The sequence below is a fragment of the Salvelinus alpinus genome, chromosome 29 (genome assembly GCF_045679555.1).
Source record: "Salvelinus alpinus chromosome 29, SLU_Salpinus.1, whole genome shotgun sequence".
NCBI lineage: Eukaryota > Metazoa > Chordata > Actinopteri > Salmoniformes > Salmonidae > Salvelinus > Salvelinus alpinus.
This window is the reverse complement of record NC_092114.1, coordinates 29431073-29455953: the sequence shown is the minus strand read 5'-3', so window position 1 is coordinate 29455953 and position 24881 is coordinate 29431073. Positions and strand designations below refer to the sequence as shown.

Genomic DNA, 24881 nt, shown 5'->3' with positions numbered 1-24881 from the left:
AATGAATGCTTACGAGCGTGCTGGTGCCCACCATCGCTCAGTCAGACTGCTCTATCAAAGCATAGACTTAATTATAACATAATAACACACAGAAATACGAGCCTTAGGTCATTAATATGGTCAAATCCGGAAACTATCATCTCAAAAAAAAAAAAACATTTATTCTTTCAGTGAAATACGGAACCGTTCCGTATTTTATCTAACGGGTGGCATCCATCAGTCTAAATATTCCTGTTACATTGCACAACCTTCAATGTTATGTCATAATTACGTAAAATTCTGGCAAATTAGTTCGCAATGAGCCAGGCGGCCCAAACTGTTGCATGTACCCTGACTGCATGCAATGAACGCAAGAGAAGTGACACAATTTCACCTGGTTAATATTGCCTGCTAAACTGGATTTATTTTAGCTAAATATGCAGGTTTAAAAAAATATACTTCTGTGTATTGATTTTAAGAAAGGCATTGATGTTTATGGTTAGGTACACGTTGGAGCAACGACAGTCCTTTTTCGCGAATGCGCACTGCATCGATTATATGCAACGCAGGACACGCTAGATAAACTATTAATATCATCAACCATGTGTAGTTATAACTAGTGATTATGATTGATTGTTTTTTATAAGATAAGTTTAATGCTAACTAGCAACTTACCTTGGCTTCTTACTGCATTCGCGTAACAGGCGGGCTCCTCGTGAGGCAGGTGGTTAGAGCGTTGGACTAGTTAACCGTAAGGTTGCAAGATTGAATCCCTGAGCTGACAAGGTAAAAATCTGTCATTCTGCCACTGAACAAGGCAGTTAACCCACCTTTCCTAGGCCGTCATTGAAAATAAGAATGTGTTCTTAACTGACTTGCCTAGTTAACTTCTTATGGCTGCAATCCCGTTAATGGGATGATATGACAACAGCCAATGAAAGTGCAGGGCACCAAATTCAAACAACAGAAATCTCATAATTAAAATTCCTTAAACATACATGTATCTTATACCATTTTAAAGGTAATCTTGATGTTAATCCCACCAAAGTGTCCGATTTCAAAAAGGCTTTTCAGCGAAAGCACCACAAACTATTATGTTAGGTCACCACCAACTCACAGAAAAATTCAGCCATTTTTCCAGCCAAAGAGAGGAGTCACAAAAAGCACAAATAGAGATAACATTATTCACTAACCTTTGATGATCCTCATCAGATGACACTCATAGGACTTCATGTTACACAATACATATATGTCTTGTTCGATAAAGTTCATATTTATATCCAAAAACCTCAGTTTACATTGGCGCCATGTTCAGAAATGCCTCAAATATCCGGAGAAATTGCAGAGAGCCACGTCAAATAACATAAATACTCATCATAAACTTTGATGAAAGATACATGTTTTACATAGAATTAAAGATACACTTGTTCTTAATGCAACCGCTGTGTCAGATTTCAAAAAGCTTTACGGCAAAAGCACAATATTCAATAATCTGAGAACAGCGTTCAGCCACAAAAGCAAGCCATACAGTTACCCGCCAAATTGTGCAGTCAACAAAACTCATAAAAAGCATTATAAATCTTCACTTTGCTGATCTTCGTCGGAATGCACTCCCAGGACTCCCACTTCCACAAGAAATGTTCGTTTGGTAATGTCCATCATTTATGTCCAAATAGCTATTTTCATTAGCGTGTTTGGTAAACAAATCCAACGTCAGGAAGCGCATTCACTAAAAGCTGACAATGTCAAAAAGTTCCGTAACAGTCCGTAGAAACATGTCAAACGATGTATTGAATCAATCTTTAGAATGTTAACATAAATCTTGAATAACGTTCCAACCGGAGAATTACATTGACTTCAGATGAGCACATCTCTGATTCAGAGAGGTTGGGTTAAATGCGGAAGACACATTTTCAGTTGAATGCATTGTTGTACAACTGACTAGGTATCCCCCTTTCCCTAAATTGAAAACAATACACACTTTCATACACTTAACTCTCAGCAGTCCATGCTTTGTAACATTGCACATAGATACTCAGTTTGACTTAGTTTTGTATTTTGGGACTGTGAAGAAACTTGTTGCATGCCTTGTGTTAGCTGATTGAATAGACTATTTGGAATTTGTGATGCAGTCAATCTCTCCTTGTTTGTCTATTTGTTTGTTGGGCCAGCACTGGCAGTAAAAGTCCCAGTCCTTACTAAGGGTTCTGGATCTGAAGCTTGAGGGAGGAACGGAGGGAGACTGACAAGGCCGCCATGCCAGTTGAAGAAGAGGAAGTAGTCATAGTACTAACAAGAAGTAGTACTGAAGGTGCCAGACTTGTGGTTTACTGTCTTATGATGACGTCATCACCTGATCAATGATTAGCCATTTAGTTGGACCTGCTTCCTCTCCTGGGCCTTCAGCATCAGGTTACAGTAGGTGTGCAGCAGGAGTGCCTTCTCATTTTCAGACTTCAGAAATATCCCTCCAAAAACGATGCCCACATTGTATTGTACCTCCCTTTTGAAGTTGCATGAAAGTGATCCCGTTTCTATGATTCACTGCCAATAGAAACAGCCTCTGCCTGGGTGTGTGGTATTCCATGTAGCTAGCTTTCACCCACAGAAGCTCCAGCATTTCTCTTGAATTGTTCCCTCTCAACACTAGTCTATATCTCCACTAAGCCCAGACAGCACTCTGCTCTGTTTACACCCAGCATCCGCCAATGTGTTTACCTGCGCATTACACACTCTTAAGCACTTATTAAAGTTTAAACGTGATTAGTGTATCTGTGTTTTCTCTGCTTCCTTTGGCTCCAATAGTGAGCGTTATGCCAGAGGTTTGGTGATAAACTTGGCAGGGTCAGGATCCAAGAGGGAAAGAGTAGTTAGTGGGAACTCTATGCTTGTTTATCCTAGAGGAGGAGGAGGGATGAATGACTAGAGCCTGATAAGGGTTATGTTATGCTATATTATGTTATTGGAGGGACAGCACTAGCCTGGTCCCAGGTGTATTTGTCCAGCCAACTCCAGTGCTCATTGCCACTGACCATAGGAGTTGGCTAAACAAATCTGGTCCTGGCTAGGGTAGGCGTCTGTCGGTTAGTTAAGAACAGATGGAGAGGGTATGGGATGAGGCTAGCGCTTAGCGTGCTTAGTCTGTCAGCCCAATGTCCTCGTGTAACACAGCTGAGCAAACCAACCGTAGTGGAGAGGAGTGTGGCAACGGTCAGTGTTCCTCTTCCCTGTCTGTCTGTGAGGTCATTGTGGTCACACACACACACACACACACACACACACACACACACACACACACACACACACACACACACACAGGGAAGATCCCTCTCCTCCTACCGTTACACTGTTTAGTACCAACTAACTCATGCCACACAGGGAGGGGTCCATGTCTGTTGTTTTTGTTCATTCAACGTCTCACACTAGCTCCTGCCATTCATGACACTGTAAAGGGTGCAGTCGGTTGAATAGCATGAATGAAACCATTTAAAAATATTAATAATTATTTATGCCACTGTCAATCATCTTTGCCTTGATGGCTCCTGAGAAGATACAGTTGAAGTCGGAAGTTTACATACACTTAGGTTGGAGTCATTAAAACTCGTTTTACAACCACTCCACACATTTCTTGTTAACAAACAATAGTTTTGGCAAGTCGGTTAGGACATCTACTTTGTGCATGACACAAGTCATTTCTCCAACAATTGTTTACAGACAGATTTATTTCACTTATCATTCACTGTATCACTATTCCAGTGGGTCAGAAGTTTACATACACTAAGTTGACTGTGCCTTCAAACAGCTTGGAAAATTCCAGAAAATGATGTCATGGCTTTAGAAGCTTCTGATAGGCTAATTGACATCATTTGAGTCATACCTGTGGATGTATTTCAAGGCCTAACTTCAAACTCAGTGCCTCTGCTTGACATGGGAAAATCAAAAGAAATCAGCCAAGACCTCAGAGAGCGCTCTAGACCTTCGCAAGTCTGGTTCATCCTTGGGAGAAATTTCCAAACGCATGAAGGTACCATGTTCATCTGTACAAACAATAGTACGCAAGTATAAACACCATGGGACCACGCAGCCGTCATACCGCTCAGGAAGGAGACGTGTTTTGTCTCCTAGAGATGAACGTACTTTGGTGCCGAAAAGTGCAAATCAATCCCAGAACAACAGCAAAGGACCTTGTGAAGATGCTGGAGGAAACAGATACAAAAGTATATATCCACAGTAAAACGAGTCCAATATCGACATAACCTGAATGGCCGCTCGGCAAGGAAGAAGAAAGAAAAAAAGTCAGACTACGGTTTGCAACTGTACAATGGGGACAAAGATTGTACTTTTTGGAGAAATGTCCTCTGGTCTGATGAAACAAAAATGGAACTGTTTGGTCATAATGACCATCGTTATGTTTGGAAGAAAAAAGGGGAGGCTTGGAAGCCAAAGAACACCATCCCAACCGTGAAGCACAGGGGTGGCAGCATCATGTTGTGGGGGTGCTTTGCTGCAGGAGGGACTGGTGCACTTCACAAAATAGATGGCATCATGAGGTAGGAAAATTATGTGGATATATTGAATCAACATCTCAAGACATCAGTCAGGAAGTTAAAGCTTGGTCGTAAATGGGTCTTCCAAATGAACAATGACCCCAAGCATACTTCCAAAGTTGTGGCAAAATGGCTAAAGGACAACAAAGTCAAGGTATTGGAGTGGCCAGCACAATGCCCTGACCTCTATCTTATAGAAAATTTGTGGGCAGAACTGAAAAAGCATGTGCGAGCAAGGAGGCCTACAAACCTGACTCAGTGACACCAGCTCTGTCATGAGGAATGGGCCAAAATTCACGCAACTTATTGTGGGAAGCTTGTGGAAGGCTACCTGAAACGTTTGACCCAAGTTAAACAAATTAAAGGCAATGCTACCAAATACTAATTGAGTGTATGTAAACTTCTGACCCACTGGGAATGTGATGAAAGAAATAAAAGCTGAAATAAATCATTCTCTCTACTATTATTCTGACATTTCACATTCTTAAAATAAAGTGGCGATCCTAACTGACCTAAGACAAGGAATTTTTACTCTGATTAAATGTCAGGAATTGTGAAACTGAGTTTAAATGTATTTGGCTAAGGTATATGTAAACTTCCAACTTCAAATGTATCTGTAACCAGTTGAGTTTTGGTTACAACAAGACAGCCAAGAGATGAGGGAGGGAAAGTGAGTATGACCGAGAGAGGAGAGGGGAAAAAGAGAGTGGAAGAAGGGAGAAAGTCTTACTCTGATGGTGCTTAAAGGACCAGGGTGAGGTCTATGAATAGGGGGTTAGAGGTCAAGTAAAGAGAGAGGAGGAGTTTAATGTGCAGTCTGATGGATTCCTGTAAATGTAAGGATAGGGCAGTAAAAGGCAGCATTATACACACACACACACACACACACACACACACACACACACACACACACTGTGAGCTGGAATGAACAGCCGTGTTTTTACCCTCGGTGTCCTGTCTGGTGCATAGCAACCTAGCGTTGCCAAAAGCCCTGGTCTGCCCTTGAAAGCCTATGTAAATCACGATCGCCAGAACGACCCCCACAATTTTTGTCGGTGACTGCGGTTTTTGGCTCAAATTAGTTTATGATGAAGTTTGATCCCCACTGTGAATTATTAAAAATGTCATTACAAATCAAGATATTTTATTAAATAGAAAACCATTCTGAATACTACGTTCTTGTCACACAGGACCATGTGTTGACACAGCCCAATCACGGGTCGGGAGTCTCCCGGTTGACTCTCTCAGGCAGGATGAGAATGACTACATTGACCATGATCCTTATCAATTTTTTTGTTGTTGTTGGTGCCATTCAGCAATATGGCGCGCTTCAAATTCAAATACTTCTGGCTTCATGCGACATTGGGAGTTTTCCATAGGAATACGTGAATGACGTCAGTGCTATCACCATCTACTGGTTTTAAAGTATGGTTCTAGCAGAGTTAATGGATGAGGATGTGTGTGCCCTATTAAAAAAAGCTGTGCGTTCCAGCGCTGGCGATTGAGTGACTCGTCAACCGACGACTCTGTAGATTTACTGCCTGGAAATAAATATAAATCGAACCATGCAATTTTTCCCTCATCGTTTTCCCTGCAGTTAGTAGGTAAACTGTTATGTGGCTAGAGCACACACACACGCACATCAGTTCACACATGTGACATATCATTTTTGTTTTCAAAACTTGCTTCAGAAGAGAACCCATCGGTTTTGAAAAGTATGCAATTTTTCAGGGTCAAGAATGGTTGTCTAAAGTATCCATTTCCTGCTTGTGAATGTAGTCTTTCAAATCAAATTGTTGAGAATGTACGTAGATGAACTGATAAGATGATACCTGTGTTAATAAGTGAAAGTTACACCTGCTTTTAGTGTTCTTTCTTTCTAGCCAGCCAGCCAGCTGTTCTAAATGGTTTCATTATTAGTGTTGTGGCCTGGATACAGTGGCCTGTTCAAACAGCCGTATGTCTGCATCATACATAGTGCACTACTTTTGACCAGAGCTCTATGGGCCCTGGTCCAAGTAGTGCACTATAAGGAATAGGATGCCATTTGGGACACATGAGTCACCCACCCAGAAAGCAGACGGACCTCGCGGCCTGGCAGGACACACCTCTTTAGGTTCAACACTGATCCCTTTCACTAGCTGACTGGAAATAGATGCTAACCCACTAAACACTTGTTTTCTATTTTATTACCTCAGTCTCCTTTTTTTTAATGGTCATTTTTTGGGGACTTTGAATCCCTTTTTTTCCCTTTTTTTTCTCTCTCTCGCTCTCCCTTCTCTCTCGCCTAAATCAGCTTGATTATCACCTACCAAAACACACTAGTTGTTTTCTCTTTTATTTCAGTGGTCTAGCTAAATCAGCTCTCAGGGCGTTGCTCTGTGTTAGCCGGTCAAGAGGTGGCCTGCCCACAGTGGGGCTGTGTGGGGGAGAGGAAGCCTTTAGCCAGGGCCCAGCTAGTGGGCTGAGAGCAGCCATAACCCTGCCTCAGGCCCAGACCACGGGCATTCTGTGGTTCTGTTTAAGTGGAAGGTGACGGCTCAGTTTAGCTGCCTGTGGTTAAACTCAAAAGTGCTGCTCTTTGGGAAACCATGGGCTGCCGGCTGGGCTGGCTTTGTCAAAATGTTCCTACGTCAATGAAGCATGCCATCAAGTAAACAAAAGGCTGCTTATATCACAAAGTACATCCGGTTGTGACGTGTGTGTGTAAAAGCATGAGGTATAGTAGTGTTTTATGTTGTGGTCTGTGTACAACTAATAAAACTGAGCTTGCTTTTACTGTACAGAGAGTTGCATTTAACACGCACAATGATGGCTTCCATTGCAATCTGAGCGGAACACGACATGCACTCATCTGTTCCTCCTGGTTTAATCATTGAAGTGAAGCTCATCTGCTAATTACAAGGGCTGGTCTGGATCGCCTGCTGATTTTAAAGCTCTCTGATCAGCTAAGAGGCCAATCTGCAAGCAGCTCTGTACACCCTGTACTGGACACTCCAGGTGGGCAGCCAAATATAACTAGAGCGCTCTGAGTCTGAGGTCAAAGATCTTCTAAAACCATGTTGCTGGATTCATCTTCATTCTGCCTGGCTGGCAACCCTCCACAAGTGTATCGCCATCTGTGATTTATATTTGTTAATGCTCAAAAAATATTCACCTGGGCTTTTGTAGTTTGATGTATAGCTAACTTCTCCGAACAGACACATTCTAGATAAAGATGAAAGGACTATGTCAGACTTCCTAACCAAGCCCTTGAGTCTGAGACCATCCCCTCAGAGGAGAAGTGCTCTGAGGTGGAGATCCTGCAAACTGTCACTATTAGCGCAAGTTATACACACACTATGATGCAATGCATGTTTGTACATGTCCCTATTCCAGCGTTTCCCAAACTCGGTCCTCTGGAACCCAAGGGGTGCATATTTTAGTTTTTTTGCCCTAAGCTTGATTAGTTTTTATTATTTAAAAAATGTATCAGCTGTGTAGTGTTAGGGCAAAAACCAAAATGTGTACCCCTTGGGGTCCCGAGGACCAAGTTTGGGAAACCCCACCCTTCAAATGAACCATAAATGGGGAGATATTGATGTCATGGTGTTTTTAGAAGTTCACCATGATTCAGTGCTGTCTTTGTAGAGAACACTAAATAAATACAACAATCTCAGGTGGAGCAGTCTAAGGTGCTGGTAAAGGAAGGAGGAGTTCAGCTTCTTCTCACCATCGTTGACACGCCAGGGTTCGGAGACGCTGTCGACAACAGTAACTGGTACGTCTGACTGACTGACTAACCTGCCCTATATCTCTATCTGAATGTGTATATTCTACATTAAATGTAGTCACTGTTACCTGACATTGAGTAATGTCTGTGCTCTGCTCTCCTATAGCTGGCAGCCAGTCATTGATCACATCGACAGTAAGTTTGAGGATTACCTCAACTCAGAGTCCCGGGTCAATAGACGGCAAATGCCTGACAACAGAGTGCACTGCTGCCTCTACTTCATTACCCCCTCTGGACATGGGTAGGTACTGCAGCTGGTATGGTCTCCATTCTGAAACACAACATTGATATTCAGTGTTGAATCACAGTTGATATTGTGTCGCTTCTCAAAATGTGAATAATTCTTCAAGTGTTAAGAATCAAGTGTTTTCCTTCTCTCATTTGAGATTAAGCATGATCCTATAGCTCTTGAGAATGTTCCCTAACAGGGCAGACGGGGTATTGGTCATGGGATGAAATCAGTAGTACAACTACTGTGTGCCTAAGACTGTTTACATGTTACTAGCTGGTCATCCACACTCCTGCCCCTGGTGAGGAGTACAGCTGTCAGTTTTCAATTAGGCCTAGCTGCCCGCCCAACTCTTGACCCCACGCTGAACCCCTACTGGAACTGCTTAGAGGCACACTGGGACAACATTTATGTAATCTTTCCTCTCCTGGGTTCTCTTTGTTTGAGGCTGTTTCCGCTCTGTATCTTGGCTCCAGTTCGTGCTCTGCTCTGCTCAACACACAGCTGTCCCTGCTGTTACATTACATCCCTACACTGGGCTGCTCTGTGCTCCCCATAAACAAAGGGTCATTTGACAGGCCAGCGCTCTCTCCATTTGGGTGTCAGTGCCCCTCACCATCTTGGCCCAAAGTGTGTCTATCTCTGACCAAGTCCTTGTTCTGTTCTGTTCATGTGCCTGGCTGGCTGGCAGCAGTCTGTGGTCATCCAAGAGGACTAGCACCGTATGGCTCTATTCACAGTTAACATCTGTCGTCTCCTCTGTGTCCCCACGGGACTCTCACAGCACATTACCAGCACAGCTGGAACCAGGGCAGAGAGCAAAGTGTGTATCTAGGCCTAGTGTGTGTGTGTGTGCACAAACTGATCTTTCAAAATTAAGACTAAAACATTTCTCAAAAGTGCAATGATTCATTCTGTTCTTTCGAGCGAACTCTGTGAACGTAAAGTTTAATCTAGCCACAGCCAGCCAAGTCAGACTTGTACTAGACTTGTACTTGTTGGCATGCCCTTTAACTTTTTCTTGTCTGCGTGCCAGGATTCAACGTTGCTTAGATATCCCAGCATCTCCTTTCACAAACAGTCTGGAGTCTGTAACTCTGTATGAAATACCAATGTGATGGCTGTTTAAATTAGAGCTGTTTTCAGGCAGACAGAACAGAAGAATCCTGTTCTGCTCAGTGGATTTACAGTGTGTTGTGGGCCGGCCAGATGTGCAGTTTCAGCAGCAATGCTGCCATGGAGAGAGAGATTCATTCTGGAAACAAGAAATGCTGTTTTTTAGTCCCGAGGTCGGCCAAGCTGTGCAATCTGAGTTTCTCTTCTCTCTCTCCAGGTTGAAGCCTCTTGATATAGAGTTCATGAAGCGGTTACATGAAAAAGTGAACATCATCCCCCTCATCGCCAAAGCGGACACAATGACTCCTGAGGAGTGCCAACAGTTCAAGAAGCAGGTGTGTGTGTGTGTTAGCTCTGTGTACATACCGTGCTCTATGGGTGGCCTGTGTGTTTATGGTTTGTTAAAAAACCCACGTCTTTCTCTGAATGCAGAAGTCAACAGTTTGGTGTGTGATTAGTAGTTTATGCAAACTATTCCTGTGGGAGAGAACACATGCAATAAATAAGTGCTGCACAGTTGTTGCACAGAGCGAATGTGTGTGCTGAGCACAGTTTCCTCATCCTGTGTATTGACTGACCCTTCAGTGTGAGTGAGTATTGATATTTGTGACTCGTTGGCCTAGATTGACAAAGCGAGAGGGGAGCAGGACTCATCTCCATCATCTCTATCGTTTCGTCTCTCCTCTCTGTCTCTCCTCTCTGTCTCTCCTCGCTGTCTCTCCTCTCTCTCGGCTCGCTGTCTCTCCTCTCTGTCTCGCCGCTGTCTGTCTCGCCGCTGTCTGTCTCGCCGCTGTCTGTCTCGCTGGCGTGGTCTCGCTGTCGGACTCGCCGCTGTCTGTCGTGGTCTCGCTGTCTGTCTCGGTCTTGCCGCTGTCTGTCTCGGTCTTGCCGCTGTCTGTCTCGGTCTCGTCGCTGTCTGTCTCGCACGCTGTCTCGCACGCTGTCTCGCACGCTGTCTCGCACGCTGTCTCGCACGCTGTCTCGCACGCTGTCTCGCACGCTGTCTCGCACGCTGTCTCGCACGCTGTCTCGCACGCGGTCTCGCACGCTGTCTCGTCGCGGTCTCTACGCTGTCTCGTCGCGGTCTCTACGCTGTCTCGTCGCTGTCTCGTCGCGGTCTCTACGCTGTCTCGTCGCGGTCTCGCACGCTGTCTCGCACGCTGTCTCGCACGCTGTCTCGCACGCTGTCTCGCACGCTGTCTCGCACGCTGTCTCGTCGCGGTCTCGCACGCTGTCTCGTCGCGGTCTCGCACGCTGTCTCGTCGCGATCTCGTCGCTGTCTGTCGCGGTCTCACTGTCTGTCTCCGGTCTCGTCGCTGTCTCTCGGTCTTGTCTCTCGCACCTCGGTCTCGTCTCTCGCACCTCGGTCGCGTCGCTGTGTCGTCTCTCTCTCATCTCTACCTCATCTCTGTCATCTATTTTCTCGGTCTCATCTATCTCTGTCTCGTCTCTCTCTCTGTCTCATCCTTCTCTCTGTCATCTCTGTCTCATCTGTCTCTCACTTTTTCTCTGTCTCCTCTCTCTCACCTGTCTTGCTCTGTCTCCTCTCTTGGTCTCCTATGTCTCATCTCTAGCTCTCTCTGTCTCATCGCTGTCTCTTTCTCCACCCCCATTGCTCTCACCTTTCTATATTTTTCTCCTCCCCTTCTCTCTCCCTCCCCTCTCTTCTTCCCCTCCTCCCTCCCTCCTCTTATCTCTTTATAGATCATGCGAGAAATCACAGAGCACAAAATCAAAATCTACGAGTTCCCAGAAACTGACGATGAGGAGGAGAACAAGATAGTCAAGAAGATCAAGGTTTGGTTTCCCCCAGTGCGTGCGCACACACACACACACACTGCTTTTATTCTCCACGCAAGATATGGAATTGAATAGGAGAAAAAAACTTGACATGACAAACAAACATGAACACGCATCACTATCTTTATCCCGATTGCGATATGTCATGTTTACAGCCCCATAACATAAATCCAATAAATCTAACACTAGTGTTTTGGCTGAGCTGGCCCCAACAGCCCCAGTATTGACAAGAGACGGACTGGTTTGTTAGCTACCGTAGAGACGGACTGGTTTGTTAGCTACCGTAGAGACGGACTGGTTCGTTGGCAACCGTGGAGACTGACTGGTTCGTTGGCAACCGTGGAGACTGACTGGTTTGTTGGCGACCGTGGAGACTGACTGGTTTGTTGGCGACCGTGGAGACTGACTGGTTTGTTGGCGACCGAGGAGGCTGACTGGTTTGTTGGCGACCGAGGAGACTGACTGGTTTGTTGGCGACCGAGGAGACTGACTGGTTTGTTGGCGACCGAGGAGACTGACTGGTTCGTTGGCGACCGTGGAGACTGACTGGTTCGTTGGCGACCGTGGAGACTGACTGGTTCGTTGGCGACCGTGGAGACTGACTGGTTCGTTGGCGACCGTGGAGACTGACTGGTTCGTTGGCGACCGTGGAGACTGACTGGTTCGTTGGCGACCGTGGAGACTGACTGGTTTGTTGGCGACCGTGGAGACTGACTGGTTCGTTGGCGACCGTGGAGACTGACTTGTTCGTTGGCGACCGTGGAGACTGACTGGTTTGTTGGTGACCGTAAAAAAAAAAAGATTTTAAAAATGATATTTATTTTGACCATAGAGCCATACAGAGTAGTTAGCTAGCTATCATAGAGATATACAGAGAAGTTAACTAGCTACCATAGGGCCATACAGGTAGAATTAGTATTGATTAGGTCACACAATCACACGTCCTCTACTGGTCCAGCACACTCTGCACTTATATTGTGTCACACACACGCAATCATATACACACAAGCAAATACACACAAACATATACACACACATACAGTGCCTTGCAAAAGTATTCATCCCCCTTGGCGTTTTTCCTATTTTATTGCATTACATCCTGTAATTTAAATGGATTTTTATTTGGATTTCATGTAATGGACGTACACAAAATAGTCCGAATTGATGAAGTGAAATTTTAAAAAATTACTTGTTTCAAAAAATTGTAAAAAATTGACGGAAAAGTGGTGCGTGCATATGTATTCACCCACTTTGCTATGAAGCTCCTAAATAAGTTCTGGTGCAACCAATTACCTTCAGAAGTCACATAATTAGATAGATTACACACGGGTGGACTTTATTTAAGTGTCACATGATCTCAGTATATATACACCTGTTCCGAATGGCCCCAGAGTCTGCAACACCACTAAGCAAGGGGCACCACCAAGCAAGCGGGCACCATGAAGGCCAAGGAGCTCTCCAAACAGGTCAGGGACAAAGTTGTGGAGATGTACAGATCAGGGTTGGGTTATAAAAAAATATCTGAAACTTTGAACGGAGCACCATTAAATCCATTATTACAATTTTTTAAGAATATGGCACCACAACAAACCTGCCAAGAGAGGGCCGCCCACCAAAACTCACAGACCAGGCAATGAGGGCATTAATCAGAGAGGCAACAAAGAGACCAAAGATAACCCTGAAGGAGCTGCAAAGCTCCACAGCAGAGTTGGGATTATCTGTCCATAGGACATATTTAAACCGGTCACTCCACAGAGCTGGGCTTTACGGAAGAGTGGCCAGAAAAAAGCCATTGCTTAAAGAAAAAAAATAAGCAAACACGTTTGGTTTTCGCCAAAGGCATGTGGGAGACTCCCCAAACATATGGAAGAAGGTTCTCTGGTCAGATGAGACTAAAATGTAGCTTTTTGGTCATCAAGGAAAACGCTATGTCTGGCGCAAACCCAACACCTCTCATCACCCCAAGAACACCATCCATTTTTCATCAGCAGGGACTGGGAAACTGGTCAGAATGGAAGGAATGATGTATGGTGCTTAATTGAGGGAAACCTTTTTTCAGTCTTCCAGAGATTTGGGACTGGGACGGAGGTTCACCTTCCAGCAGGACAATGACCCTAAGCATACTGATAAAGCAACACTCGACTGGTTTAAGGGGATACATTTAAATGTCTTGGAATGGCCTAGTCAAATTCCAGACCTCAATCCAATTGAGAATCTGTGGTATGACTTAAAGATTGCTGGACACCAGCAGAACCGATCCAACTTGAAGGAGCTGGAGCAGTTTTGCCTTGAAGAATGTGCAAAAATCCCAGTGGTCATCAAGGAAAACGCTATGTCTGGCGCAAACCCCAGGGGGGGGTGAATAGTTATGCACGCTCAAGTTTTCTGTTTCTCGTTTTATTTCTTGTTTGTTTCCCCCCAAAAAAAATATTTTGCATCTTCAAAGTGGTGGGCATGTTGTGTAAATCAAATTATACAAACCCCCAAAAAATCAATTTTAATTCCAGGTAGTAAGGCAACAAAATAGGAAAAATGCCAAGGGTGGGTGAGTACTTTTGCAAGCCACTGTACACACACACTAAGCACTGTTCTCAACTGTCACTGAGCTTGTGTGATCTCAATACACTACTTTATCTCCAGTCAGTTTTCCATCTAATTTAAAAAAGGGAAACCTGGTGAATATACTTCACTGCAGCGAAGGTAACACTAAAGTTGACTTCTGCAGACTGTGTGTGTGCAGATAACCTGTTAGACGAGGCTTTCATTTATTTTTGTTTGTTGTGTGTCAGCTGTGTAACACTTGTCCCTCCCTCCTGCAGGATCGCTTACCCCTGGCTGTTGTTGGTAGCAACACCATCATCGTGGTCAACGAGAAGCGGGTGCGAGGGAGGCAGTACCCCTGGGGTGTGGCGGAAGGTGAGGAGTCATGGGTCAGAGGTCACAGTCAGGTACTGGCCTGGACACACACACACACACACCAGTCTTTGGGTGTTATTCAATATTAGCACCAAGGTTGTCCTACACATACTGTGTCTCTGGGTTTAATTTGAAAGGTTTATGTCTGGAAGAATCTCACCCTACTATGGGGTCAATACATTATCCGGGAAACTGCACTCTGCTTATAGTTTGTGTGTGTTGGGGGAAGTGCATCTGCAGGTGATGTTGATTTAGAGTAACAGTTCTGCTTTGCCCCTTAGGCCTGCTCTGTGTCTCAATGCAAATGCTCACATTTCTATCAATCAAATGTATTTATAAAGCCCTTCTTACATCAGTTGACGTCAGAGTGCTGTACAGAAACCCAGCCTAAAACCCCAAATGGCAAGCAATGCAGATGTAGAAGCACGGTGGCTAGGAAAAACTCCCTAGAAAGGCAGGAACCTAGGAAGAAACCTAGAGAGGAACCAGGCTATGAGGGGTGGCCAGTCCTCTTCTGGCTGTGCCGGGTGGAGATTATAACAGAACATGACCAAGATGTTCAAATGTTCATAGATTAATAATAATCACAGTGGTTGTAGAGGGTGCAACAGGTCAGCACCTCAGTAGGAAATGTCAGTTTCAGAGTATCTCTAGAGACTGGTGTCTCTAGAGAGTTGAAAACAGCAGGTCTGTGACAAGGTAGCACGTCCGGTGAACAGGTCAGGGCTCCATAGCCGCAGGCAGAACAGTTGAAACTGGAGCAGCAGCTCGACCAGGTGGACTGGGGACAGCAAGGAGTCATCAGGCCAGGTAGTCCTGAGGCATGGTCCTGTGAGTGAGAGAGATTTAAATTCACACAGGACACCGGGTAAGACAGGAGAAATTCTCCAGATATAACAGACTGACTCTAGCCCCCGACACAAACTATTGCAGCATAAATACTGGAGGTTGAGACAGGAGGGAGACACTGTGGCCCCGTCCGACGATACCCCTGGACAGGGCCAAACAGGCAGGATATAACCCCACCCATTTTGCCAAAGCACAGCCCCCACACCACTAGAGGGATATCTTCAACCACCAACTTACTATCCTGAGACAAGGCCGAGTATAGCCCACGAAGATCTCCCCCACGGCATGAACCCGTGGGGGCCAACCCGGACAGGAAGATCACGTTAGTGACTCAACCCACTCAAGTGACGCACCCCTCCTAGGGATGGCATGGAAAAGCACCAGTAAGCCAGTGACTCAGCCCCTGTAATAGTGTTTGAGGCAGAGAATCCCAGTGGAGAGAGCGGAACCGGCCAGGCAGAGACAGCAAGGGCGGTTTGTTGCTCCAGTGCCTTTCCGTTCACCTTCACACTCCTGAGCCAGACTACACTCAATCATAGGACCTACTGAAGAGATGAGTCTTCAATAAAGACTCTCACATAGATAGGCAGACAATTCCATAAAAATGTAGCTCTATAGGAGAAAGCCCTGCCTCCGGCTGTTTGTGTAGAAATTCTAGGGGCAGTAAGGAGGCCTGCGTCTTGTGACCGTAGCGTACGTGTAGGTATGTATGGCAGGACCAAATCGAAAAGATAGGTAGGAGCAAGCCCATGTAATGCGTTGTAGGTTAGCAGTAAAACCTTAAAATCAGCCCGAGCCGAAGCCGGCGTAGAGTCCCATCTACGTTTCTAGTTTCAGCTCACATAGTTGAAGTGACACAAGTATTTACATGGCTGCAAAAAGTGTATTAAAATGCAACACTATTCCTATACTAAACATTAGATTACTAGAACCAGGTTAAGTTCAGTAGCCTCCTGCCTAACAGTTGACATTTAGAGGTATGTTGTGTTATCAACATAGACTTATGTTTTCTCTGGCCCTGTGTGTGTCTTGAGTGATAAAACTCTGTCTGCTAATACTCAGCATTATCTACTGGTGACATAATGACCATGGAATGTTCTAAACAAATAGAGTAGCACTTATGTCATATTGCATACAGCGAACATGACATCTGTTAATGTCTAAAAAAATGACAAGCGTTGAGATCGTATGACTGTTGCTATGTATCAACTTGTAACTATTTAGTTCTACTTCCACTCAATAGAACAGGCCCTTTAGATGGAGAGGTGTGTTTTGAGCAGGCAGTCCTGTATGTAGATGAGACGTGTTCTACTCAACAGGATATGTGTGTTCAGTTCTCTTTGATGCTAGACAGACAAACAGACAGAATGACAGGAAGCTGCAGGAGTGCCTTAGCACAAATACAATATTTTTCCACTACCTAAAAAACCCAGAATGCATCCGACTAAGAAATATGTGCGCGCAGGAATGAAACAGCTCACGGGGAGAGATGAATTGAGAGCACTGATTTGAAAGAGGACAGGTTCACCATTTTAACACGCGGCTCTTGTTCATGCCTCTCTGCATCTCGTCTTCTTCACTCAAACTGACTTGATGGGTACAACTTGGACGTGCATATCCTTGGTTTTTCTTTAATATAACCTCATGTTAAGAACCGTTGTAAATTAGTCTACAATCTACAGCACTGTTCTTAGTAGAGTAGACATGTTTATGAAGTTTAGCTAGCTCTTCTGAACTTTAACTTCATGACCCCAGCAGTCATCACCCCAGAGCTCAAATCACACACACGCACACATGAATACCCTCTAACCCCATAATTTCTTCATGTCCCCCCTCTGCTCCCCACTGTTTTCTACCGCTGCATGAGTATATGGTCAAATCAGTTGTACCCTAAACTCTACCATTCAGATACAGCTCTTTATCTCTGTCTATGATGGTCTTTGATCTGTAATGAGTTATGTGTGTGGCTGTAGTTCTGGATTAGACAGAGTTGTGTGCTCTCGACAGGATGAAATGTGGTTACTACTACTAGAGAATACCTCTGTGGTTCCATGTTACCCGCCCATGGGGAGGGAGTTTTGGAATTTAAAAAATGTTTCGGGCACCACGTAAGTGTGTAAATATAGAGAGGGCGGGAGAGGGCAAGGCCACTGTTCAGCTTTGTGATCCACTCCCTACAGCAGTCAAACAGAAACCTCAGAGGAGCTAGTGTATGTGGTAGAGTATGTGGTGTCTGGCACCGCCCTGTGGCTGCTGACAGTATTACACCCATACACTCCTCCCTGTCTACTCCCCACAGCTCTCTAGGAAAATATCCCAATTGCGTTTTCCCTGGAGCTGAGCCTAGCTCTTTAGCGCGCTCTCTCTCCTGTGACTGCCACACCCCCTGGTGGCTACTGACTGTACTCTCTCTAACTCTTTCTCCGTTCTCTCTCTCCTCTCTCTCTCTAGTGGAGAATGGAGAGCACTGTGACTTCACCATCCTGAGGAACATGCTCATCAGGTACCGTTACAGCACACACACTCTCCTCTGCATTATGGTCATGCCCCACTGAGTGTCCTGGTTTAAACGCTGCATGAGCAGCAGCAGATGGTAGGGAGATTATGGTGCCAGTTTTCAGTGCAATGTCAATCCTCACTGCTCTCTCTGACTGTTTAAATGGATTTTAATGTCACTATTGTTTTTTACTGTAAAGTGTATTGCTGTGGTTCATTTTAGTTGGAATAAAGTTGTATTTGATTTCAGTGGTTCTGTCTTCTTGTTCCAGAACTTACATTTCGTCTAAATAAAGTTTTAATTTGATTTTGATCCAGAACTCACATGCAGGACTTGAAAGACGTGACCAACAATGTCCACTATGAGAACTACCGCAGCAGGAAGCTAGCAGCCGTCACATACAACGGAGTGGACAACAACAAGAACAAGGGACCAATGACCAAGTGAGTACTAACCAAAAGTTGACTAAAGGTGTTTGTATGTGGTTCTGTTTTCCATTTCTCTCCATTCCAGGTCTTCTGTAACAGTGTGGATGAAGGGAAGGAGATGAGGACCTGCACTAACGCAATCCACTCCTCTGATCACAGGGACTAACAGTCATCCACACACAACCCAGCATCTGGGCTGGTTCTAACACAGTCTCATAAGCCTGAGCCACTGCTAATTCACAGCCAAGTATAGAGAACCTCACTAAAATTATGCACTGTAATATCACAGTAACCACCAGCATCCATTAGCTAGCTAATAGCTCTCTAACGCATGGTCATCATAATATCAGCATGCTAAGTGTGTGTATGTTTCTGTTTTTTTAGATTTGACACAAATGAAGGCATGTAAGTGTCATTTCAGTTCTTCAAGAACCCCTTGTTAGCTATGTTTCTATACTCTCCTCTGTTTTTCCCTCGTACGGATATGTGTTGTATAGAGATGCTGTTCTTTATTTGACGCTAGAGGCCCCTACCAGGTCATGAAATGGATATCATTCTACGGCAATCTAGCAAACTGCCCAGTCTTCATTGAATATTTGTTGGCTGAATAGTCTCCAATAGTCTTCCTGGAAAATCGTATTTGTTGTCCTGTGAAGGGGCTCTTGCTTTCTTTGTGAGCTTCACTCAGCGTCCGTACCAGTAGAGCTTCACTCAGCGTCCGTACTAGTAGAGCTTGTTGGTGACTTGGCGTTCACTAACTCAGCGACGCAATGGCTTGGCTTTACTAACACAGACAGAAATGGCTATTGAATCGCTGGGTCTTCCTCTCCCATGTTCCTCCTCATTCTTCTCCAGGCATAAGTGTATGCAAGAGAGATCGTGACAGGAATTTCCACCCTGGCCCAAAGTCTGAGTTTGACTGCTCTGGGTTGGGGTGCAAGGCTTTAGACTGATGGATGTTGTGTGTGCACATGCCTCAACCTTGCAGGAGTCCATTGGCCCAGATGGAGGAGGAGAGGAGGGAGCACGTGGCCAAGATGATGAAGATGGAGATGGAAATGGAACAGGTGTTTGAGATGAAGGTCAAGGAGAAGATCCAGAAGCTCAAAGACTCTGAGCAAGAGGTACAGGAACCTAACAGAACACCTTCACACCACTCAATCAAATCACTAAAATACTCTGTTTGTTCCCATGTTTATTAGTGTATTTTCCATAGAGCAATCTCACTAAAAAGACGCACCACCGTTTTGAATGGTTAAATTGATTTAATTAACAGAAATATAGATAATAGGCCTTATCTTACCTAAAGTTAACACTACAAAATGCATCATTAGTAATTCAACATGGGTACAGTCCATAGAGGGCTTGAGCTGTCAGAGGATGATTTAGAGGCAGACAGGAAGCCCATCACTGCAGCTCCAACACCCTCAGAATGGCTTCCAGTTTCTCATCAGAAAAGAGACACTGCTGGTCACTCCTCCCACTCCAAAGCCTTTCTCCTCTCATGCTGCATGATTCTGTCCAGGGTCTATCTCACTGTCGCTCTGTAAAAGAGAAACATACTCCTCACCTCCGTGTACCAGTCAACCAGAAGGTTCTGCTCCTGCTCAGACGGGTGCTGGCTGTGTTCAAGGACAAGGGTCACATGTCTGAGCTGGGATGTCCAGTACTGCTCACACTGCCAGAGACCCGGGCTGTCTCCCTCAACCTCTGCTATCCATGATGCCATCCATGGTACAGCCTGGACAAAATGCTGGATGAAGTCACTCAAGCTTAGATAGGAGAAACAAGTCACGTCTAGTCTTGGGGTGTTGCCACCCATCTGAGTTCCAAATCAACATTGGCGCCTTACAACCAAACATTCTAAATTCAAAACGTTCTACTGAAGTTGCTCTATTTAATTGTGATATCATCATATTCAAATGTAAATGTATTCTTAGGATTTAGAATCACCAAGGGAACGGCAGAATGCTTTCAAATCATCACCAACTCTTGACTCTTTGCAGCAGACATGATGAAATGTTTTAATATGGTCATAGCTGTGATTACATCATACTCAGTCAAACACACACACACACACACACACACACACACACACACACACACACACACACACACACACACACACACGACTCCAGCCATGCAAATGGTCCAAACTGTCCTGTGTCCGGTGTCCTGTCTGCAGCTCCAGCGGCGCCACGAGCAGATGAAGAAGAATCTGGAGGCCCAGCACAAGGAGCTGGAGGAGAAGAGACGCCAGCTGGAGGATGAGAAGAACAACTGGGAGGCACAGCAGAGGGTGCTGGAGCAACAGAAACTAGACTCCTCCAGGTACAACACACTACTACAACACATACATACATTTCTATACAACAGCATTACATGGAGTCAACCATGAACAATTATTCAACCAATTTTTGTGGTGTTGTATAATACAGTATTTATTTTTCTACTACTCACCTCATCCTGTACCTTCATAGAATATGATGGAATATTACTTAGTGTCCATTTGTTGAGAAACAGACTTGTTTCAAAGGTTGGAGGAAAGGGCAGAGATCAAAACACACACACACCCTTTGAGACAATACACACCTGTTGAAAGTCTGAAAACGGCACAGGGCTCTTCCGCTAGCGGAACCCCCCCCAACATTCCACTGAAAAAAGGCATATTTTTTTAAAATATTTAACTTTCACACATTAACAAGTCCAATACAGCAAATGAAAGATAAACATCTTGTGAATCCAGCCAACATGTCCGATTTTTAAAATGTTTTACAGTGAAAACACAACATGTTTATGTTAGCTCACCACCATATCCAAAAAACACAGCCATTTTTTCACAGCAAAGATAGCTTTCACAAAACCCACAAATAGAGATAAAATTAATCACTAACCTTTGAACATCTTTATCAGATGACACTCATATGTCATCATGTTACACAATACATTTATGTTTTGTTCGAAAATGTGCATATTTATAGCCACAAATCTTGGTTTACATTGGCGCTATGTTCAGAAATGCCTCCAAAATATCCAGAGTAATTACAGAGAGCCACGTGAAATAACAGAAATACTCATCATAAAACTTTGATGAAAGATACATGTTTTACATATAATTAAAGATACACTGGTTCTTAATGCAACCGCTGTGTCAGATTAAAAAAATAAAAAACTTTAGTAAAAAGCACACCATGCAATAATCTGAGACGGCGCTCAGCCATTCTCCGCCATGTTGGAGTCAACAGAAATACGAAATTACATCATAAATATTTCCTTACCTTTGATGATCTTTCATCAGAATGCAGTGCCAGGAATCCTAGTTCCACAATAAATCGTTGTTTTGTTTTATAATGTCCATTACTTCTGTCGCATTAGCAACTTTAGCTAGCATGTGTAGTACACATGTCTAAACACTTGCGCAATTGAACGAAAACGTCGAACGAAAACTTCAAAAAGTGATATTACAAGTCGAATAAACTGGTCAAACTCAATCTTCAGGATGTTTTTATCATATATATCCAATAACGTCCCAACCAGAGCATTTCTTCATGTCTATATAACTCATGGCAAACATGGACATCACATGCCTAGCGTGCATGGCCAGGAACTGGCAATCTGCCAGACCAGTCACTCCAATAGCTCTCATCTGGCCCCACATCATGCTATTGGCTTCATTCAACGTTCTACTGACTGTTGACATCATCTAGTGGAAGGCGTATGAAGTGTATACAGATCCATAAATGACAGAGATTTGAATAGGCGATGACTTTACCATCGACCCATTTCAGATTTTTCACTTCCTGTTTGGAAGTTTGCCTGCCAAATGAGGTCTGTTATACTCTCAGACATAATTCAAACGGTTTTAGAAACTTCAGAGTGTTTTCTATCCAATAGTAATAATAATATGCATATATTATCATCTGGAACAGAGTAGGAGGCCGTTCAATTTGGGCACCAATTCATCCAAAAGTGAAAATGCTGCCACCTATCCCAAACAAGTTAATCAACATAGCTCTCTCTCTCTCGCCCTACAGGACCTTGGAAAAGAACAAAAAAAAGAAGATATTTTAAAAGTATTGCAGGAGGACCACCATGTAACAATGTACTAGTTGCCAATTTACCAGCCTGGACTGTCAGTTTGCCTGTCGACCAACAACCTGTTACTGTGTGTATGTGTGACGGAGCAGCGTGGTCTGTCTGGGGGAAGTTGGTTCTAACTGGGGGAGAGAGGGTCCTCCATTAAACTCAAACTCACTTTCAGACAGACTCAGTCCTGGAACATGCTATATCACTATACTATTTCTCCTTTTCTCTCTCTCCCTATTTTTTATTTTATTTATATATGTATTTTCTTCCTGAAGTGGGCACATTAGATGGTTGTACAATCATGTTTTGTGGTTCACAGTGACACACAGAAAAACAAAACACACCGGTATCAGCTCTTTCATGATTTCAGAAAGTATTTTTTTTATTTTATACCCCAGAATGCCACAACTATTTTTCTTTCACTTTTTCTCTTTCTAGTTAATGACCTTGGAGACAGACTGCACTGCTATGTTGTAGTGTTCTATTTAACGCCAAATGACCAAACGGCAGAGTAGGAAGCTACTCACCTCAAGCTACACACCTCAGGCGTTTTGTTTTATAACGTTTTTGTTATTTAGTTGTCGCTTTTATTTTTGTAATCCTGATCCCAAAATGATATGCTCTTCCATCTCTTGTAATTTAGATGATCTAGCCATGGACGGCATGTTAGAACATTTGATTTATTATTATTTTTGGTCCTTTATTATATTGGCCCTGCTACAGTAATCATTTGTTCATTATTCGTTTCATGTTTGTTTGCAGGCGTTTCCCATTCTGGTCTTGGAGGTCTACTGTGCACACTGGATTTCACTCCAGCTGACACGTAGTAGGCCCCCTTGACCACGGCTAGGAAACCCTGTTTTAGAAGACTGTGGGGAGGAATGCTTGGTTGTTGACTCAACCCGTTAACACAACCCTATTGTTGTTATTGTTGTTTACTTACAATTTCCAATAGCTGTAAATAAACAAGTCTATATTGACTGTAATAAACAACTGTGGGGTTCCCTTCCCAAACATCACATTTAACTCTGTTCATGTACTGCATCTCTATTTTTTATTTGTCTTTTGTTTTTATAGTCCCGTAATAAACTTGTGATGATACAACCCAGCGTGGTTTATTGAAGGTTTTTGTTAAAATGGAAGGGAATTACTGTGGTAAGATGTGGCTTAGCTCACCTTTGAGTCAAATTACAAGCCATAAACTGTCTTCTGAAATGTATTGTCCTTCTCACCAAGATGCACGCTATATTTCACCAGCAGGGGGCAGTGAATAACTACTGACTCAGTCATATCCCAAACAGCAGGGATCATCAACTAAACTCAGCAAAAAAAGCAACGTCCCTTTTTCAGGACCCTGACTTCCAAAGATAATTCGCAACAATCCAAATAACTTCACAGATCTTCATTGTAAAGTGTTTAAACACTGTTTCCCATGCTTGTTCAATGAACCATAAACAATTAACATGCACCTGTGGAACGGTCGTGAAGACTAACAGCTTACAGACGGTAGGCAATTAAGGTCACAGTTATGAAAACTTAGGACACTAAAGAGGCCTTTCTACTGACTCTAGAAAAACATCAACTAGATTCAGCCATGGGATGATTTTGTTTATTGAGCAAATGGTCTGGGGGCTAGAACATAATTACAAATAATTCGTAGGATTGTAAATTGACCACAAGAACCCAATCAGATATATTTGACTAAAAGAAAATTATTTATAACCTTGCTTACATTTGTATATGATTACACGCTTCTCTTGTCACACCCGGATCTGTTTCACCGGTCTTTGTGCTTGTCTCCACCCCCCTCTTCCCCATTATCCCCTGTGTATTTATACCTGTGTTCTCTGTTTGTCTGTTGCCAGTTCGTTTTGTTCGTGAAATCTACCAGCGTTTGTTCCCCTGCTCCTGTTTGTTTCTTGCTCCTGTTTCCTAGTCCTTCCCGGTTTTGACCCTTCTGCCTGCCCCGACCCTGAGCCTGCTTGCCATTCTATACCTTGCCCCATCTCACTTGATTATTGACCCCTGCCTGCCTGACCCTGAGACTGCCTGCCGTTCTGGACTCTTTGCACATTCTCTGGATTACTGACCCCTGCCTGCCTTTGACCTGTCGTTTGCCTGGCCCTGTATTAGAAATAAACTTTTGTTTCTTTGACACTGTCTGCATCTGGGTCATACCTGAAACCTGATAGTACAAGCTGGCCATGACTGACCCAGTAGACTCGGACTCTCTCCGTAACGCCATCTCCTCCCAAGGAGCCACCATTGGAAGGCACGAGGAATTGCTTCGTGGTCTTATGGAGGGGTTCCAGTTCTCATCCCGGTTCTCATCCTCAGTTCTCATCCCGGTTCTGGAAGGCGTTCTGCACCCTCATTGGGTCGTCGGCCAGCCTGTCCTCTGGGTTCCACCCCCAGTCCAACGGCCAGTCAGAGCAAGCCAACCAGGACCTTGAGACTACTGTGCACTGCCTGGTCTCCGCCAACCCCACCACCTGGAGCCAATAGCTTGTGTGGGTTGAATACGTCAGCAACATCCTTCCCTGCTCTGCCACGGGCCTATCACATTTTGAGTGTTCACTGGGGTATCAGCCCCTACTCTTTCCTGAGCAGGAAGAAGAGGTCGGCATACCTTCTGCCCAGATGTTTGTCCGCCGCTGTCGTC

At 44.2% G+C, this 24881-nt stretch overlaps 1 protein-coding gene across 8 annotated transcripts in view; it reads left to right on the top strand.

Moving 5' to 3' along the window:
* Positions 1–23323, top strand: part of LOC139558403 (septin-7) — a 48350-nt gene extending 25027 nt beyond the window's left edge. For 3 of the 8 annotated variants that reach the window (XM_071373506.1, XM_071373510.1, XM_071373509.1), the window contains 10 exons: positions 8186–8286; positions 8405–8539; positions 9861–9978; positions 11348–11440; positions 14263–14359; positions 17660–17711; positions 18023–18148; positions 19122–19257; positions 20319–20464; positions 22168–23323. In XM_071373506.1, coding sequence (XP_071229607.1) covers positions 8186–8286; positions 8405–8539; positions 9861–9978; positions 11348–11440; positions 14263–14359; positions 17660–17711; positions 18023–18148; positions 19122–19257; positions 20319–20464; positions 22168–22204 — 1041 coding nt within the window. In that variant the 3' untranslated portion in view covers positions 22205–23323. Of the gene's footprint in view, positions 1–8185; positions 8287–8404; positions 8540–9860; positions 9979–11347; positions 11456–14262; positions 14360–17659; positions 17712–18022; positions 18149–18517; positions 18539–19121; positions 19258–20318; positions 20465–22167 lie in introns of all 8 variants that reach the window. The other 5 variants (XM_071373504.1, XM_071373508.1, XM_071373501.1 and 2 more) reach the window with 3 other exon arrangements.
* The last annotated feature ends 1558 nt before the right edge of the window (positions 23324–24881 follow it).